The 17,817-nt window shown below is 43.2% G+C and overlaps 1 protein-coding gene across 2 annotated transcripts in view; it reads right to left on the reverse strand.

The window, feature by feature from the left end:
- LOC126334820 (uncharacterized) overlaps positions 1-17,817 on the reverse strand; it is a 1,262,774-nt gene that overhangs the window by 383,076 nt on the left and 861,881 nt on the right. The window contains exon 1 of one of the 2 annotated variants that reach the window (XM_049997465.1): positions 3,776-3,958. The exons of the other annotated variant lie outside the window; for it this stretch is intronic. Within the exon in view, the coding sequence (XP_049853422.1) occupies positions 3,776-3,791 (16 nt within the window). The 5' untranslated portion in view covers positions 3,792-3,958. Of the gene's footprint in view, positions 1-3,775; positions 3,959-17,817 lie in introns of those variants that run through there. 2 annotated transcript variants of the gene reach the window in all.

Below are 17,817 nucleotides of genomic sequence, written 5' to 3' on the forward strand. Positions count from 1 at the left end.
ACTTCATAGCTGTGTGGAAAACCACTATGAACTGATGATTACAAAAAAATGTTCAAATGGGTGTGAAATCCTATGGGACTTAACTGCTAAGGTCATCAGTCCCTAAGCTTACACACTACTTAACCTAAATTATCCTAAGGACAAACACACACACCCATGCCCGAGGGAGGTTTCGAACCTCCGCCAGGCCAGTCCATGACTGCAGCGCCTTAATGATAATTACAATTACATTCCTTCAATAATAACAAGAAAAGGGACTTTCCGGGTTTATATTCGCGTACTTTGCTGATGTGAGGAAATCGCTGGCAATATCCATCCGCGCACTTCTGATACCCCTTGTATAACTAGTATCACGCTGGGAACAGCCAATTGAACGCGGTGCTTCACTAACATGACGCACGCCGAGAAGAACTACAATCCGTGCTTCCAACTTCTCTGCGCTGACGCGCAACTGCGTCAGACCGCAATAAAAACTTTTCGTCTGTGATGACTAACCTCTGCAGGTATTCAGACAAGAACGTTAGGGTAGATAAATTGGCCGCTGAGTCATGCACCTGTCACAACCAGCATGTAAGTCTTGAACCATCGGTACTCAGTAATGCACAAAACGTAATCGTCCCACCGTGTTTTATTGTGCTGATCGCAGCGTAGTCGGCACTGTGCATCGGCGGTAACACTTTGCAAGGGAAAGGACGGCCGAACCTTTAGGAGAACGCGCAGCACTGCCTGGTTCAGAGTTCCCTTCCCTCCCGCCGTCGCGCTCACAGCAATCTGCAGGCAACGGGATCTTGATCACTGACCAGTGGCCGGCCGACCAGGTTTTGTAACTCGCTGCTCGGCGTCGCATATCGATAAGCCGACGTGTCCACTCTCCTGCTCACAGTCCAGTTAACAGAAAGCGCAAACGCTTACTCAAATAACGATCGACCTGTAACCCCAACCCAACAACTTATACATCGCAACACTGTTGTCAGCTTATTTCATTCGTCATGACGCCTTTATCTCAGACGACTTACAGCTATGTGTCTGCACACAAACACCATTACTATTAATCCTTTCAAAACGAACTCGGTGGATTAAAATTTACCAAATTACCACTCATTTACTTCAGAATGGAGAAACAAGTACCTGCTTGCAGTTCATTTTGACTGTAGTACTATGCGGACAGTATATTGCGGCAGTTGACTGCGATCGTAAACAAAAGAGAATTTCCCTCAGACTGTGCTAGGGGAGAGGAGCCGTGCGAGGGAGTAAGCCCGACCTCTGTCTCGAAAGGCTGCCATCCTACGTCCACGTTCTTGAGAGTCGCATTAGAATCCCTTTACGCACCACGCTTAGTCTCTTCACTCATCTCAAGAACAGGAAAAGAAAACAAGCAATGCACAACACAAAGCAAATTGGTAGCGGCTTCAGCACAAATGTTTGCTGTGGTTGCTCTATCGGTATCTTGCGCAACCATAGTTCAAAACACTCCCCACCTAAAATTGCCACGATATAGTCAGCGTAATAGTTGTGATGCTTAAGGGTAAACAGTTTAAGGCTTCCAAACATCGTAGTAAATCTTGCACCAAGTAAACGGAGATCAGCGCCATCTCTAAACCGAGGTTATATATATATATATATATATATATATATATATATATATATATATATATCATAATGAACCAATGAAAGTGGCAGAGACCACAACAGTTAAGCACTGGAATGCTCAAGTAACTGAACAACAAAATCTTGGTTCAGTAAGACAATTACGAATCTACTGCATTACTGTAACATACCGGAGGGCTGGTGGCTTTCAATGCCTCGACAGCGCAGCGTTTACAAAAACGACGTTTCGTAAAGAATGGGCTCGAAAACCTCATGTAACAGTAATGAAACTGACTGAGGGCAATGCCGTCATATGGTTTCCCTACTACTATAATCTTGCATAAAATTGGCTACTACATACCGTGATAATGAGAAAGTAATATTTCCACAAAATGTAAAAATCTAGGAACACCATAGGTGTTTCAATTCACTCAAGGATGCACACTACCACTTTCCTATAGTGCAAAATTGCTGGAATTGTTGAAGCTATTGCCGTTGCATTGGAATAGTTAATCCACGACTTCGTCGCAAGAATTTGCCACTATTATGTCGGTAAACACCTGGTAACAACTCCTTAAACTCAGTCGCTGTTTGCGAAGACTAACTGTAATCGCGGGTAATCGCGTCGTGAAATATCTAATATTAATATCAATGCTTACCGTCACTTCTTCAACCACTTCATAAATGTGCGGCACTGTCCCCGTTACCTGTAGCATATGGTATCGTGCATTAAAAAACGAATCACTCATTGAATTTCATATGCGGAAGTTACTCAAGAGTCATCCGACCTGTATAAACTGTGTCACCAATCTAAACTCCCTAGGGCAAAATGAAAATGACCTTGGTCCCTAATATAAACAAAAACCCATTCACAGTATACACACCAAATGACACACCAACAGTAATTAAGCTCAAATTAACCGTGAGAATTCTCTTTCCAAGTCAATTCTTGCAGCTAATAAAACTTAAGATGAGTCTATGGAAATGGGTCTGTACTGGCAGTGAACTCGAGCCTCATATCTGGCATATTCTGAAACACTCGCTAGGGCGAAGTATTTACTTTTCCGTTGGACTTTGGTATGAAATCACCGTTCAGGTCTCAACAAGGAGGCTTTACTTCAGAGTAATAAAACTTTACATTGTTAGGCTACCATTCCTCATACTATTCTTTAGTCCGTTTCTGGCTATTGCAGTCAAAAAATATCGCAAGAGCGAAGAATTTACTATCACGAGTAAGTTCTTTGTTTGTGTCGCCAGTCTTCTAACTAGATTGGTGCGGTCTGCCACTACTTCCTCTCCTGGGTCAAAGCTCTTCATCTCAGAATGGCACATGCGCCCAACGTCTTCAGTTACTTGTTGCTTATACTCCAATATCCATCTTACCACACAGATTTTGCCCTGTAACACCATTTAGGTTATTTGCTGACGTCTTAACACACGTCCCATCATCCTATCGCATCTTACAGACAGTGCTTTTTTTTTTTTTTAGGTACGCCGTGTTCGTTGCTCGTCGGTTCTGTGGAGAATTGTTTACCAAATTTTCAACTTCAGTCTAAAGCACCACATTTCGAACACTCCCGTCCTCCTCTTTAGCAGTTCTCCCGCCAACCACGATACCCTTTCAAACAAAGCTGTGCTCCAAATGTACATTCTCAGAAATTTCTACCTCAAATTAACACCTATGTTTGATTGTACTAGACAAGTACGTATAAGGAATACTACAAAACAAACATTTCTGTCAGTCTATTTTGGACCATCTTCAGGACGATGAAGATCTGTTGCGCTTTTCCGAGCATCTACAGAGACCAAAATAAAACGAAACTTTAGAGCCCACTATTTCGGATGATCTCCAGGGTGAGTATGCCCTGTATCGGTATTCCGAGTCCCAGTATGTTTCGACCACACTAGTTTAGATCATCTTCAGGGTAATGATACGATATCACTTATCTGAGTACTCATATGGAATAAAATAACAGGAGCATTTCGGACACACCACTTTGGATCACCTTGAGGGGGTCGGTACACTATATTGCTTTTGTGACTTGCCGTGCGGAATACAGTATCACGAACGTGTAGGTCAGGATAGTTTGGATCACCTTCGGGGCTATGATGTAGGAACACCGCTAGGAGACAGTAATCCACCCGCCTCGCGTGACAAAAGACTGGCTGTGGAGCGCAGGTGGCTCACCTTGGTCGCAGACCATCTGCCCAGGCGCCGCGGGCGTCGGCGGCGAAGAAGTCGCGGAGCTACTCGGCGTCTACGCGCTCGCACGCTGGGGCACTCACAACACAAACACACGCGGCGCGGAGCGCTCTCCAGCCCTCGGCGACAACCTGCTCGCCGCGCCAGCTCGCGCGGTGCACTGGAAGCGAAGCGCGGCGGCCGCACCGGTCGCTGCCGCGGCTCAGGTGGGGGGCGGTAGGTGGGGGCCGCGTCGCGGGGGAGGGGGGCTCCACGCGACGCGACGCCCGCGGGAACTTTCCCTGGACGCGGCGGCGCCACTGCCGGCGTCTTCCTGCTGGTCCGCCGGCCCTCAGCTTCTCGTACACCTGTCGCGCGGCGCCGCCGCCGCAGCCGCAGCCGCAGCCGCCGGGGGTAGAAAGTAGTACCCCCGTCGCGGTCGCATTCCGGAGCGCTCCGCCGGATTACGCTGGCCCGACAGCCTATCGAGGTGCCGGGTTTCTCGAGAAATTCCAGAACGTGGAACCGGCGTAGCAGCATTATTGTCCCAGCTTCTGAAAAATGCTGCTATATTTATCACGACTGCTTTTCTATGTTTGTCTCTAGCGATGACTAAGCCCCGAGTTGCTTGACTAAGCTAGAAGAGTCTGTCTTTTGAACTTACAGCGTTGCCTTTAGTCGACTTGGCATTAACCCTTACAGTACTTTAGGGAAGGAGGGGGGGAGAGGGGGATTTAATTTATGCCCTCCTTTTGAAAATTTCTGCAAAGTAGATACTGTTTTTAATTACTTCTTTTAATTGTTTTAAATTTGTCAGTAAGATTTAACCCAAAAATTTAAACCTTGTATTGGATATGACTTTTCAATAATGTTCAAATGTGTGTGAAATCTTATGGGACTTAACTGCTAAGGTCATCAGTCCCTAAGGTTACACACTACTTAACCTAAAGTATCCTAAGGACAAACACACACAGCCATGCTCGAGATAGGACTCGAACCTCCGCCGGGATCAGACGCACAGTCCATGACTGCAGCGCCTTGGACCGCTCGGCTAATCCTGCGCAACTGACTTTTCATAACTCTTATTTTTGGGCTCAGGACCCTTCCTCCACATCAATATGTCTTTCTAAGTTATGTTATGAATAAACTCAACGATAATTAAAGAAATTTTTATTTTTTAAATTTTTTTGGAGGCTGCCTTACACTACCCTCCCTTTGGTAGTACAAGTTGATATTCCTACTACTGTGCTAAAAGATATTTTCAGGTTCTGGACCTACTTTCACACCAGTACCTATTTTAAAGGTATGTTGTTAATAACATTTAACAACTAACCATTTTTTAAATTTTTGTGTTGGCATAAACTACCCTGCCCCTCTTGGCGTTATGGAATAAACGAGTAAGTTGACATTATTAGTGTTAATAGCCTGTAAAATGGCTCTGAGCACTACGGGACTTAACTTCTGAGGTCATCAGTCCCCTACAACTTAGAACTACTTAAACCTAACTAACCTAAGGAAATCACACACATCCATGCCGCGCGGTTCCAGACTGTAGCGCCAAGAACCACTCGGCCGGCTAATAGCCTGTAAATCACCTTCACTACAGAGATGGCTAAAGCATGCGAGAGCAGAGCAGCTCCACTTGGGGATGGGAGATGTACATCAGAGTATTGAAAACACTTGATATAAACTGTCCCTTTAAGAAGTCCCGAGGCTGATTTCATTCCTGGCGTAGAAGTGACGTCGGAACAGTAACTACGGTGGCGGCTTTGAAGTAACAACGGTAAACAAAGTCCAACGAGTCACTTGTGAGCAGCCATTCTTAAATAGTGAAGTGCAGCTGCAGTGTGTCACGGATTCTGGTCACAAATCGCTATGGAGCAACAAATCACTATGGGACTTAACATCTGAGGTCATCAGTCCCCTAGACTGAAACCTAACTAACCTAAGGACATCACACACAACCATGTACGATGCAGGATTCGAACCTGCGACCGTACTAGCACCGCGGTTCCGGACTGAAGTGCCTAGAACAGTTCGGCCACAGCGGCCGGCGCAATGGAGCAACATCTGTAAATAAAGTGCACAAGGCATTCTCCAGAATGTTTTGTAGAAAAGGGAAGTATGTGCAAAGTCTGTCCAGCACATCTTGACCCCCGAACAAAACCAACGCCGTGTGGGCTTCTGGCGTGGCTTGACTGAAATAAAAAACAGGGTTAATTCTTTTCTGGCTGTAGTACGTCACCAACACTGTTCAAAATCTATATCGACGGCCTGGTCACGGAATGGATGATGAACAATATACCTCAAGGCATAAGAACTGGGCCACGTGAATTTCTAGAGATAATGCTTTTTGCCAACGACCAGATAATCGTACAGGACAGTTAAGACAAATTACAAATAGAGATACATAGAGTAGACAATATAAGGCTACATTATAATCTAAAAATATCAACAACAAAAATGAAAACAATGGCTCTTTCAGGAAAGTACCCTATAAGGACTACCATAATCACCAATAAGATAATAATAGAACAGCACCTAAGATGCGACATAACTGTTGGACAAGAGAAAGACTTAAATGACGTTTATGGCACGATAAGAAGAACATTGAAAGGAAAAATAAGGAAAGAAACCCAAACGAAATTTTATAAAGTCGTGGTATTGCTCACAGTACAGTATCGAGCAGAATGTTGGACGCTAAGATCAGAGACCTATGACAACTTGAAACATCAGATTCCTTAGATCAGTGAAAGGCTTCACAAGAGATGGCACAATAAGAAATGAAGTAAGAAAAGAAGTGGGGGTACAGCCATTAACTGAAAAAGTAAACCAACGAAAGCGGAACTGGAAAGAGTATGTATTTCACATCTACATACATTCTCCGCAAGCGTCCGCACGGTGCGTGCCGGAGGATATCTTGTATCACCACTAGTTATTTCGTTTCCTGTTCTACTCGCAAATAGAACGAGGGAAAATGATTGGCTATATGCCTCCTTATGAGCCCTAATTTCTCGTACCTTATCGTCGTAGTCCCTATGCTAAATGTGTGGTGGCGGCAGTAGGAACGTCCTTAAGTCAGCTTTAAATGTCGGTTCTCTAAATTTTCTCAGTAGTGTTCCTCAAAAAGAGCGTTGTCTTCCCTCCAGTGATTCCCATCTGACTTACCAAAGTTTCTCCGTAATACGTAAGTATTGTTCATACCTACCGGCACCAAGTCTAGCAGGCCGCCTCTGAACTGCTCCGATGTCTTCGTTTTAGTACTACCTGGTGCGAATCTCGAAGATTCAAACTGTACTCAACAATAGGTCGCACTACCGTTCTATATGCTGTCTCCTTTACAGATGAACAACACCTTCCCAAATTCTCCCCATACAATGAAGTCGACCATTCGCCTTTCGTATCATAATACTCATATACTCGTTCCATTTCATATCGCTCTCAGCGTTACTCACAGATAATTAAACGACCAACTGTGTCAAGCAAAACACTACTAATGCTGTATCTGAACACTATGGGTTGTTTTCCCCTCATCCGCCGCATTAAGGTGCGTTTTTTTACATTTAGAACTTGCTGCAATACATGACACGAACTAGAAATTTTGTCTAACTCATCTTGTATACTCCTACAGTCACTGTACTACGACACCTTTCCGTACGCCACAGCATCATCAGCAAACAACCGCAGAATGCATGTGTTACCTCAGAGAATCTTCGACAAGCAATGGAATACAGTCTTGCTGGTTCAAATTGGTTCAAATGGCTCTGAGCACTATGGGACTTAACATCTGAGGTCATCGGCCCGGTAGACTTAGAACTACTTAAACCTTACTAACCTAAGGACATCACACACATCCATGACCGAGTCAGCATTCGAACTTGCGACCGTAGCAGCAGCGCGGTTCCGGACTGATGCGCCTAGAACCGCTCGGCCATAACTGCCCGCAGTCCTGCTGGAAGGAGTCGTGTGGGAGTGCAGGGGAAGAGATAAAGGGCTCAGAACGGGTCAAGATTCTAATCCTGTATTAGTAAAACAACATGATACTTTTCTGGAAAAAATCGTCACTGGCGAAGAGGATTGTTTTTATAAATTCGTTCCTACCCCAAAACGTCACAGTGTGGATTTGATGATTCACCAAGACGGACGAGGGTGCAAATATAACGCTCTAGTAGAACAATATTCCAAATGAGGACTTTTCTGACTGTTTCACTCGTATGAACGTTGTGTGCTTTGTATTCCGGTGGGGGGAGACTAAACAGAAGACGTTAAACATTAAAACCACTGTCTTAATGTTTTTCTAACTTTTTATTAATTCAGTTTAGAAACTTTCCGGACTGACGGGATAAGGCATCGACGAATCGGAATGAAACGATGCTCTGTTAATGCTCCTATATTTTAGATACCTGGATATTTTCGTATCCGATCCGTCGACTTAGTGAATCTACTTTTGTTGTTGTTGTTGTCTTAAATCTTTTTCGTCCCCTGGTCTCCTGGGAGGGCACGACGCGAGGCGCAAAGTTCTTAGATCGAAACGTAATCCTCACTTCTAACGAACCAAACTAGTGACCAAACCCCATACGTCAAGCCGATAAAAAAAAGGCAACGCAAAGGACTGAGAATGATACGTCCCTCATTAATGTCGCACCAATTTCACCTGTTTCTGATTCGGTAAGAGATTATTTCCGCAGGGGCAGCATAATTTTGAATCAGGTACAAAATTAACCCTTCAGAGTCGAATTTTTTTTGGAGGATGGAAAATTTTTATTCATGTGGTAATGCTCTTAGGTGTTTTTTTTAATCATGTTACATACAAGATTTACACAAAAATATGCACCCGTTTTCAAAACATACTTTCTACACTTGGCTTCATTTTATGAACGAAAATAACTTCTTATGAAATATTCTTTATTGTACTGATCATCCAGTGATAACCATGCAAAAGAACAATAACCATTCAATTGCACAGCGGAATTCAGTGAACAACCCACATTCGTGTATTTTAATGGTCACAAGCTGACGTGCACTGCTACATTGACTTGCTGATAATTTCCTAGTGATGCCGAACAGTTGGCAGCAATTGCACGTGGTGAAAAGAATGAACATTCACAAATGTGACTCAGGTTTCCACAGGGAAAAAATAATTCTCTTGCAGCTAAGAGTCAATAAAAGTTAATGTCTACAATTGTTGCCAGAGAGTCTGAAATGGTTAAATGGCAGGCAAAAGAAGGATTAAAATTTTGATTTTGGAAAGCATAAAGAAGATATATTGGGATATTGGAAAACTGCATTATTGTTGTAACCACCTTTATAGTTGCATACTGGCAATGGGTGACTCTGAAAATGCCAAAACGGGAGGTTTCGTCGTTTTGCTTCTGTAAACCGCTAAATATGCCATGACTAATAAACTGGGACAGGTTTGAAGTACCAGGGAAACTCCCCTGTGCTTCTAAGTACCGCCACTATGTTTAGCAGTGTGTAACTTCCTTTGTTCGTGACGTGACGAAAGCTGAATGTGTCGAGCTTGTCTGATCGCGGCAGTAAACATTCTATCAGCTCCGTCTCTCCCGCTTTCCAACGAACAACAGTACATTCTGCTTCACTTCAGTTGTTTTCCGCATAAATCTTTTGTGCCCAGTGCTTTATGATGGAAAGGAAAGGCAGGTTTAGAAACGTAAAGCAGAAACTGAGCTCCGAATTCAAGGAAAGCTGTATGTAGTAAACAAAGGGACAGTTGTTGCTGAGGCAGAACAGCCGCAACGTGATCTAAGCTGAAATAATTAGAATTTAACTGTTTACTCTGCAGCATAATGGAATAAAACAAAATAGCGTGTAATTTTGGGATTCAGATTCCATGATCTTCTCATTCTACGAAATATATCTCGCGTTCAATTGACCATCACATTAACTGCTGAGAAAAAGGAGAACCAAAACGTGATGACTGGTTGTTGTGTGCTGTCCTTAGGTTAGTTAGGTTTAAGTAGTTCTAAGTTTTAGAGGACTGATGACTTAGATGTTAAGTCCCATAGTGCTCAGAGCTAATTGAACCATTCTCGAGAACCAAAAGGAGGACCTCGATCTTCTTGATGTGAAATACAGAGAATTTTCTTTCTCATTGTGTCAGTGTTATGAGCACTGTATCCTTTTTTACCGCTAAAAAATTAATGAGTAGTCACCTGAAGAAGGCCTAAGAGGACGAAAGTCGGTTCGTGAGCAAATATAACATTAGGAAGTGATTTCTCTCTCAGTATTAAATGAGGTTTTGCTGTGTAGATTCAGTAATTCCTTAGAAGTGAAGCATGGCCCTTACATCTTCATCTGAACTTTCATTCTTATATTTTTAAATTCTAAACCTATTACACCTTTTAACAATTTTATGTCAGGCGTTATAAATGACGTTAAGTATCATAATTTGCATTCCTTCGAATCAAATGATTTGCAATATGAATTTATCACGTTTTTTTCCTGTTTCCTTCATTCGCAATTTCAATATTTCCCATTTCGAGTTTACAGTTTATAAGAAAATGTTTTGGATGTTAAAAATTATCTGTTTTCTCTCAATTTCAGGTATATCTAAAACTTATGACCTAAAAAGGGCTTAATCGTACATAAAGACCTACGGGGGGCTTAATAAGACTTCACAGAAAAAGCAGGAGCTACAGAGGACTTTTGCAACAAAAAACACGGTTTTTAAAAACAATGTTAAATCCTAAACGCACAGTCAAATTTGCAACCTAATTCTCGTTTCCAGGCACGCCGTACTCCTCCAGTGTAAGGCTTCGACGGTGTGACTTAAAGTCTTGTTTCTGGAGTCGACGCAGCTGCAGCGGCTTGCAACTGATGATCCGTGTGTCCAGTTCCTTCATTAAGACGTAAGGCCAGAGTCGTAACGAGCATGAAAAAATATTCCAGCCGTCTTAACTCACCTAACTTCCCCTGCATTCCCGAGTGGGGTACGGCCCTTTTTCACCGTCTGCTGCGTCACTGATGCTAAATCTGACTCAGAGAGGTCAATAACTGTTCCGGTTAACAAAGATATACGCGATATTACCGAACATTTGTATACAGCAGCAGGGACCGCTAGTGTCTTGGGAAACCGCTGGAGAATGTCGTACGTGCTAACGGGTACCGGTTCTTCCGATATTCCTAATCCTTTCCTCCGAGAAGCCTCGGACCGTTAGAGGATTACCTGGGTCCTTGAGAGCAGCCGATAGGTAATGATATTTGACATCAAGGCAAACGGTACCTGCTATGCGCGGCAGTGCACCATACCACTCTATACACTTCACTTATCGTTAATAATCACGACTGACATAGTCATACTCCAACACTGTTTTAAAAGCGTATATATGAGCCAGATTCTTTAGTTCGATGACTATGGACCCAGAACGTATTACACAAGAGGAAAATGAAAAATAGACACATCTAAAGACCATGTCCTTTCAACGGAATCTCCCGTGATTTCATCAGCTCAAGCCGCCTGAGAAATAAATAGTATTGCATAACAACGCCATGGAATTTGTGTTACTACCCGCAACAAGATCGTAATGCACTTTCGCGTGCTGAGTAAACGACATTACGCTGCCGAGCACTAACCTTCGGCAGCAAGCAGTCACATTACATGGAAGAAAACAGTACACATCGCTTTAAAGTGTTTTCCAATAGTTGACCGAGACTTCAGTTGTGAGACGACTATCACCTAGCAGTCATTAGGCAACCATAAGTGTTCGTTGATGATTTCAGAACGCTACAGGCTCCAAGCAATTAGTAATGTGATAGAACAAGCAAAAAAAAAAAAATAGTGCTTCAGAGTCCTTCAACTGCACAGCCGTTACGTAATTCAAGAGCTGACCGAAAAGTAACGCACAATACATCCGACTCAGTAATGGTAAACCATTAGCAATTCAGAGAATGAAACTGTCGTATTGCATTGTTGGCAGGGGGACCCCGATTGGTAGCTCCAGCCACCTGATCGAAAAGATTTTTCACCTTCCGCTTACAATAGTCCCTTTCCTCGCGACGTGGGAAAGTGTATGCGTTGAGTGTAGGCGGCTAATGTGTAGGTTTGTGGTGTGGTGACAATTTTGCGTTGTATGATGAGAAAGGAGAGGATGAAACACGATGCCGGCGAGTAGCCTACCGCAGTCCAATAGCACCAGGAGAACGCCGGCCTTGACGTCTCCATCCGACGGGCTGACCACCGTCAGAGGATACATATTGTAAGGAGACGACGGCCAAAGATCCATTCTTTCATTGCAGACGCACACCAAGCCGATCTCTTCTGAGAACCCGATATGGTGAGTAAGTGGTTCATGAGTAGTTGACACTACGCTAGTAGTGTTTAAAAGGCTGGGAATTAGGGTCGTATGGAAAGCGAGTACGGATAGCCAAGGAGGTTAGGGGGACCACTCGCGTTAAGTCGAAGATCCGGGTTCGAGTCCCGGTCCGACACAAATCTTCCACTATTACCATTGATTCCATCCAATGTCCAAATGCGGGTAATGGCACTGAAAACCTTTAAGTAAGTAATCCAGGATCTTGGCGGTCCGGAACTCTCTTCCTCTTGTCGGCCTGATACCAGTGACGAAATGTCTTGCGTCACCAGGAAACGAACTACCACTCTCCGAGTCGAGCGTCAGCGCCCGGACATGCGTTAGTGACATTGACTACACAGATTAGTAGGAAAATCAAAGTTTGTATTGTTAGACAGATATTTTCATATGTTAACTAATGTGAATATTATTAATGTTGATTGTCTAGTGTCATGTATAACTCATTTTCGCATGCCACTTTATCTGCGTATCTCTTCTCTTTAGTGCATATCCAAGTTCCCTCCTCTCTTCTGTCGCTTTATTTTGGGCTAATCTCCGGAACTGTTGAACGGATTTTGATCTGGTTTTGACTAATAAACAGACTGATTCACGGGGAAGATTCGTTTGTGTAATTTATAAATACACCATGCAACCTTGCTGAACTAAGATGAATTCAAGTCCGTCACCGCTGTGAAACGATGAGATTGCAGCTGGAGATGCAGTCGTCGTAACTCAAGTCAAAGCCCTGTGGTCTAGTAGTAAAGCGCACGGCTGTACACAAAATGGGCGCAATATCGTATCCCGATCGCACCACGCGGATTTTTATCATCTTCTTTTTTTTCCTAACAATCACCTCTCACTGTTGTGGAGATATTCCAAAACTGAAACTTAAGTCGAATTCCACGTTAAACTGTACGTCGCCTTTTCCCTGTTGAAAAACCCGCTGGGTAGATGCAAGTCGCTGAAGTGGCGACCAACTGAAACACTTGCATCTCGACATTGACCAACAGGAAATTACTATTACCGGAATCTATACTTAGTATTGTCCTTATACATACGTTACAAATTAAAGCCCCCCCTCCCCTCCGCCACGTTTTTCTTCATATATATGAAGGCAACTCTCAGGAATTACTCCACCGGCGCACTAGCGCGACCGGCACATTTGATGCACGGCTTGCATTGTTATACTTGTGCATTGTTATACTTTGCGGTCGGGCAGTCCGTTCGAGCGTTTACTCGGAAAGTGTCGTGATTAACTTGAATTCTGACTTCTTAGTTCGGTAGACAAGCTGTAGTTTTGCAAAGATGAAACAGTGCCACTTGTAATTCGAGAAACTCACCCCTCGTTAGCTGAAAATAGTGTCATGTGATCTGTCAAATAGAGCGTCCTTTGCATCGAGGATTCGTTATACTGGTGTCGCCGTTCTGTCGGTTGTCTTTTGCTCTCATAGTAAAAATAAAACAGCTGAGTTTCATTAAACGTAGGGCTCTATTAAACTGTGAACAATCATCGAGGCACATTACCTTGATTCACTGATTAATCACAGCAACATTGCGAATAGAAGCTGCAGAATTGTTCTTGGGTTTTCAGAGGAATCTGATCACTCAGTGTCGGCGTTGTAACGTGTGAAGAAGCTGAAAAATCCGTGGTGGCTTACCTGAAACAATGAGAAACAAGAATAAGAATTAGGTGAAGTTGTGAGACTCCAGTGCTCCTATCTACAAAATTTCGTATTGCGACAGCTTATCATTACAAAGCGAAAAAAGTGGTCCAACTGAAACATTCATATTTCTGTACGTACTACACGAATATGTAATAAAAAAAGGGGGTTCCAATTTTAAAAAAACGCAGTTGATATCCGTTTGTCCTATGGCAGCGCCATCAAGCGGGCCAACCATAGGGCCATCTGGTTTCTCCCTTCAAGGTAGACGAGTTTCGTTCTTTGTAGTTTTTTCGTTTGACGCTTATTTCGTGAGATACTTGGCTCGGTCACGATCAATGGACCACCCTGTATACTTTCGATGGCCGTAAAATTATAATTTTATCATTTTTTCTTGAAACACATGTTGCTATTTGGTATGTGCCATGATCCTAAACGAATGTCATTACAACAAAACATACTTTTGTGTATCTTCTCATGAACCAAAAACAAGTACAGCGCACCATGAGTTTTGGCAACACATAGTCATCATCAAATGCCTTCATGATTCTATTTCATATGTTTCAATTTGGCACAGAAAGTTCTGATATTATTGAAAATAATGTGGTGAACTATAAATTTCTGTACGCTGTAGACGAAGACACGTTACGACAAAAGTCTCACAGTAGAAGACGTTTCACAATAGTAGTGGCTCGTATATATCACGAGAAAGACAGTGTGTGATAATACGTAAGTGTGCCACGGACTGTTACCAACAACCTTGACAAGGGTATAGAAAGTAATTTAGGGTCGCATTCCATTTCACCGCTGACCGCTCATTACGAGCAAGGGAGTGGGCGCTCCCAAGATATCTGGCGCCAAAGAATAACACGCGCACGCACGTCTGCAGCTAGACGGCGCCAACAGAAAGTTCTTTCGTGGGAACCTGACAAGTTAACATCGAAACGTTCGAACCTGGCAACCTGTTGTATCTCTGTAGCGTTACTTTCTAAAGCTCAAACGTCTTTTTTCATGTACCGTCCTCTGTCTGATAATATCAGCAACTGAAAAATTATGTGGGGGTGGGAAATATGTAACGTACTTTGTATACGGCAAGATCCGTTCTATGGATTCTTTCTGCAGTCTTGTAGTGGGAAGTGTTTGCAACATTTCGATAGTCAAAAGTAAAATATTTGACTAAGTATAACTTCGCTATCCGCTTAGCAGTGTTGGCAGTGGTAACTATACTACTATCTACTTCAAAATGACTGACGTTCTTGGCATTCTACCGCATAATTAATTCTGATGTGTAACTCTTAAATGATCGAAGAAAGCTCTTTCTTCACCTAAACGGTGGGCTTTATATTTTGGTTGAAAAGGAAAGGAAGGAAGGAGGAATATGCCGTCGACGATGAGGTCGCTAGAGATGGAGTGCTGGAGGCTCGGACTGGGCAAGGATGGGGAAGAGAATTGGCCGTCTCCTTCTCAAAGGAATTATTTGCCTTATGTGGTTTACGGAAACCATAGAAAATCTCAGTCAGAATGATCAGCAGGGATTTGAACCAACGTCCTCCCTAATGCGAGTTCAGTGTCTTAGCCACTGCGCTATCATCCTCTGTGGTTTGAAAAGGTGCCGACGTGTGTAGAAATGTTTGTAAGAAAGAATTCCCTTTCAATCACTGTCGTCTAGTAGCTGCAAAAAGTCGACATTTTCAAAAACAAAAACAAAAATACTCTGAAGATAGCACGATTTCTCGTAAGTATGCCGGCATGTTTAGATCCCTTTCCAAACAAAGTTTAAATGAAAGAAGATACTTTCTCGATGCCAGTGAGGTGTGGCACACAGTTGTTTGTCAGACTATGAAGCCACAACAGGAGTTCGATTCGAGGGGTGACTCACTCTTAAATGAATAGAGGGAGATCATATTCCTTATCATATTGCAGCTGATATTTGGGAGTTTCAGCGAGACAGTTCCAGGCTTTTAGACGTCCCAATCTGGAAACCGCCGTTTTAGCTGCTGTCAGGACAAAGCCGAATACTGAAAGGCATGTGTGGTTAGCATCTGAGTAACTAACAGTATTCTGCACGATCTGCCTGGAAAAATTTCTAATCAGAAAAAAATGTCCCTTTCGATGCCATATGCTTTGATCTCCGTGATGAAGCTGAATTATGGAATGCTCTTGGAAATATAGGAGTCTTATCTTTTTCGCAGTGGTGGCTGAATTTTGTGTCCTTTATATTTTCGAAATATTGTCATGTCCTTCTGAAGTATTATTTGTATGTTGCAGAGAGATCCACGAGACAAAATTGAACCTGGGAACCGATCACTACCATGTGAACAATTGGTGCATCACACAATACCCGCAAAATCAACAGATGTTAAGTTAGGCGTGTCCTTCAAATATGAATTTACTGTGACGTGTAAAAACAATGTGGAAATCTGCCGAATTGTGAGTCCAGAATTCTCCAAGTACATGAAAACAGATGTCTTTTCTAATGTGTGCACACGTCTCTGCATCAAGGTAACTCTCTTATACACAATTTATCTGGTCAAAAGCGGTGGAGCATCCTTCCCACCAGTTAGAGCTCACTCCAACACATTTCGTGTTGTTTCCCATATAAAATAGACGCAAAAAAGATGAATAGTTTCCTGAACGAGGATTTGGGTGGTCCGATCAGTCACCGGGAGGGTTGGCACGTCATCTGGCTGAGAAGCGTATAGTTGTGCTTAGTAGTTATAAGCCGTACTGAAGTCTTTCCTATAAACTATCGCATATACTAACAGCATCAACTCCCACATTGTCAAAGTTTATTTGCAAGTTTCTACATTTACATCTACATGATTACACGGCAATACACCATTAAGTGTTTGGCAAAGAGTTCCTAGAACCACTTTCAGACTGTTTGTCGAATGCTCCACTATCGAATAGCACATGGGAAAAATAAACGCATAAATCAGTTGGTGTCAGCTCTGATTTCTCTTACTACAATGGTCATTTATCGCCGTGTAGGTGGGAGTCAATAAAATGTTTTGGCATGCGGAAGAGAAAGCGGTCGATTCTAAATACGTGGAAAGTTCCTGCCGCAATGACAAATTTCTTTAAAATAAAGACGTCACCCCAAATCGCGCATCACATACATGACTCTCTCTCTCTCTCTCTCTCTCTCTCTCTCTCTCTCTCTCTCAATGTTTGTGGTTTGTGTAACGTGGATAACAGCTTGGTATTCACCTAGCTGGATGTTGGAAACAGCCTACAAACCAATCCAGGCTGGCCGTCTCACCAGCCTTCGTCGTCAGTCCGCAAAAGTGGATTCGATCAGTCTCACGTTCGCCTCCTCATATCCGAACGAGTATTTTTATAGACAGCAAAAGACAACACCATCTGCAAATACTGACGGCTACTCAAAGAGTCACCAAAAGCTTTCAACGATGACAATTAATGCCATTACTCTAATCAGCTTACTTAGGCTCATGCGCCAAAGAAACTGGTAACTCAAATACAGATATATGTAAACAGGCAAAATACGGCGCTGCGGTCGGCAACGCCTATACAAGACAACAAATGACTGGCGCAGGTATTAGATCAGTTACTGCTGCTACAATGACAGATTACCAAAATTTAAGTGAGTTTGGACGTGGTGTTATAGTCGGCGCACGGGCGGTGGGACACAGCATCTCCGACGTACCGATGAAGTGGGGATTCTCCCAAATGATCATTTCACGAGTGTACCGTGGATATTAGGAAATCGGTAAAACAAATTTCCGACGTCGCTGGGGCCGGAAAAAGATCCTGCAAGAAAGGGACCAACGACGACGGAAGAGAATCGTTCAACGTGACAGAAGTGCAACCCTTCTGCAAATTTCGGCAGATTTCGAAGCTGGACCATCAACGAATGTCAGCAATTGAAACATTCTATGAAACACCATCGATATGCGGTTTCGGAGCCGAAGGCCCACTCGTATACCCTTTATGACAGCACGAAAGAAAACTTTACGACTCACCTCGGCCCGTCAACACCGACATTGAACTTTTGATGACTGGAAACACGTTGCCTGATCGGACGAGTCTCGTTTCAAATTCTATCGATCGGATGGAC

This window comes from Schistocerca gregaria, chromosome 2, assembly GCF_023897955.1.
Source record: "Schistocerca gregaria isolate iqSchGreg1 chromosome 2, iqSchGreg1.2, whole genome shotgun sequence".
Lineage (NCBI taxonomy): Eukaryota > Metazoa > Arthropoda > Insecta > Orthoptera > Acrididae > Schistocerca > Schistocerca gregaria.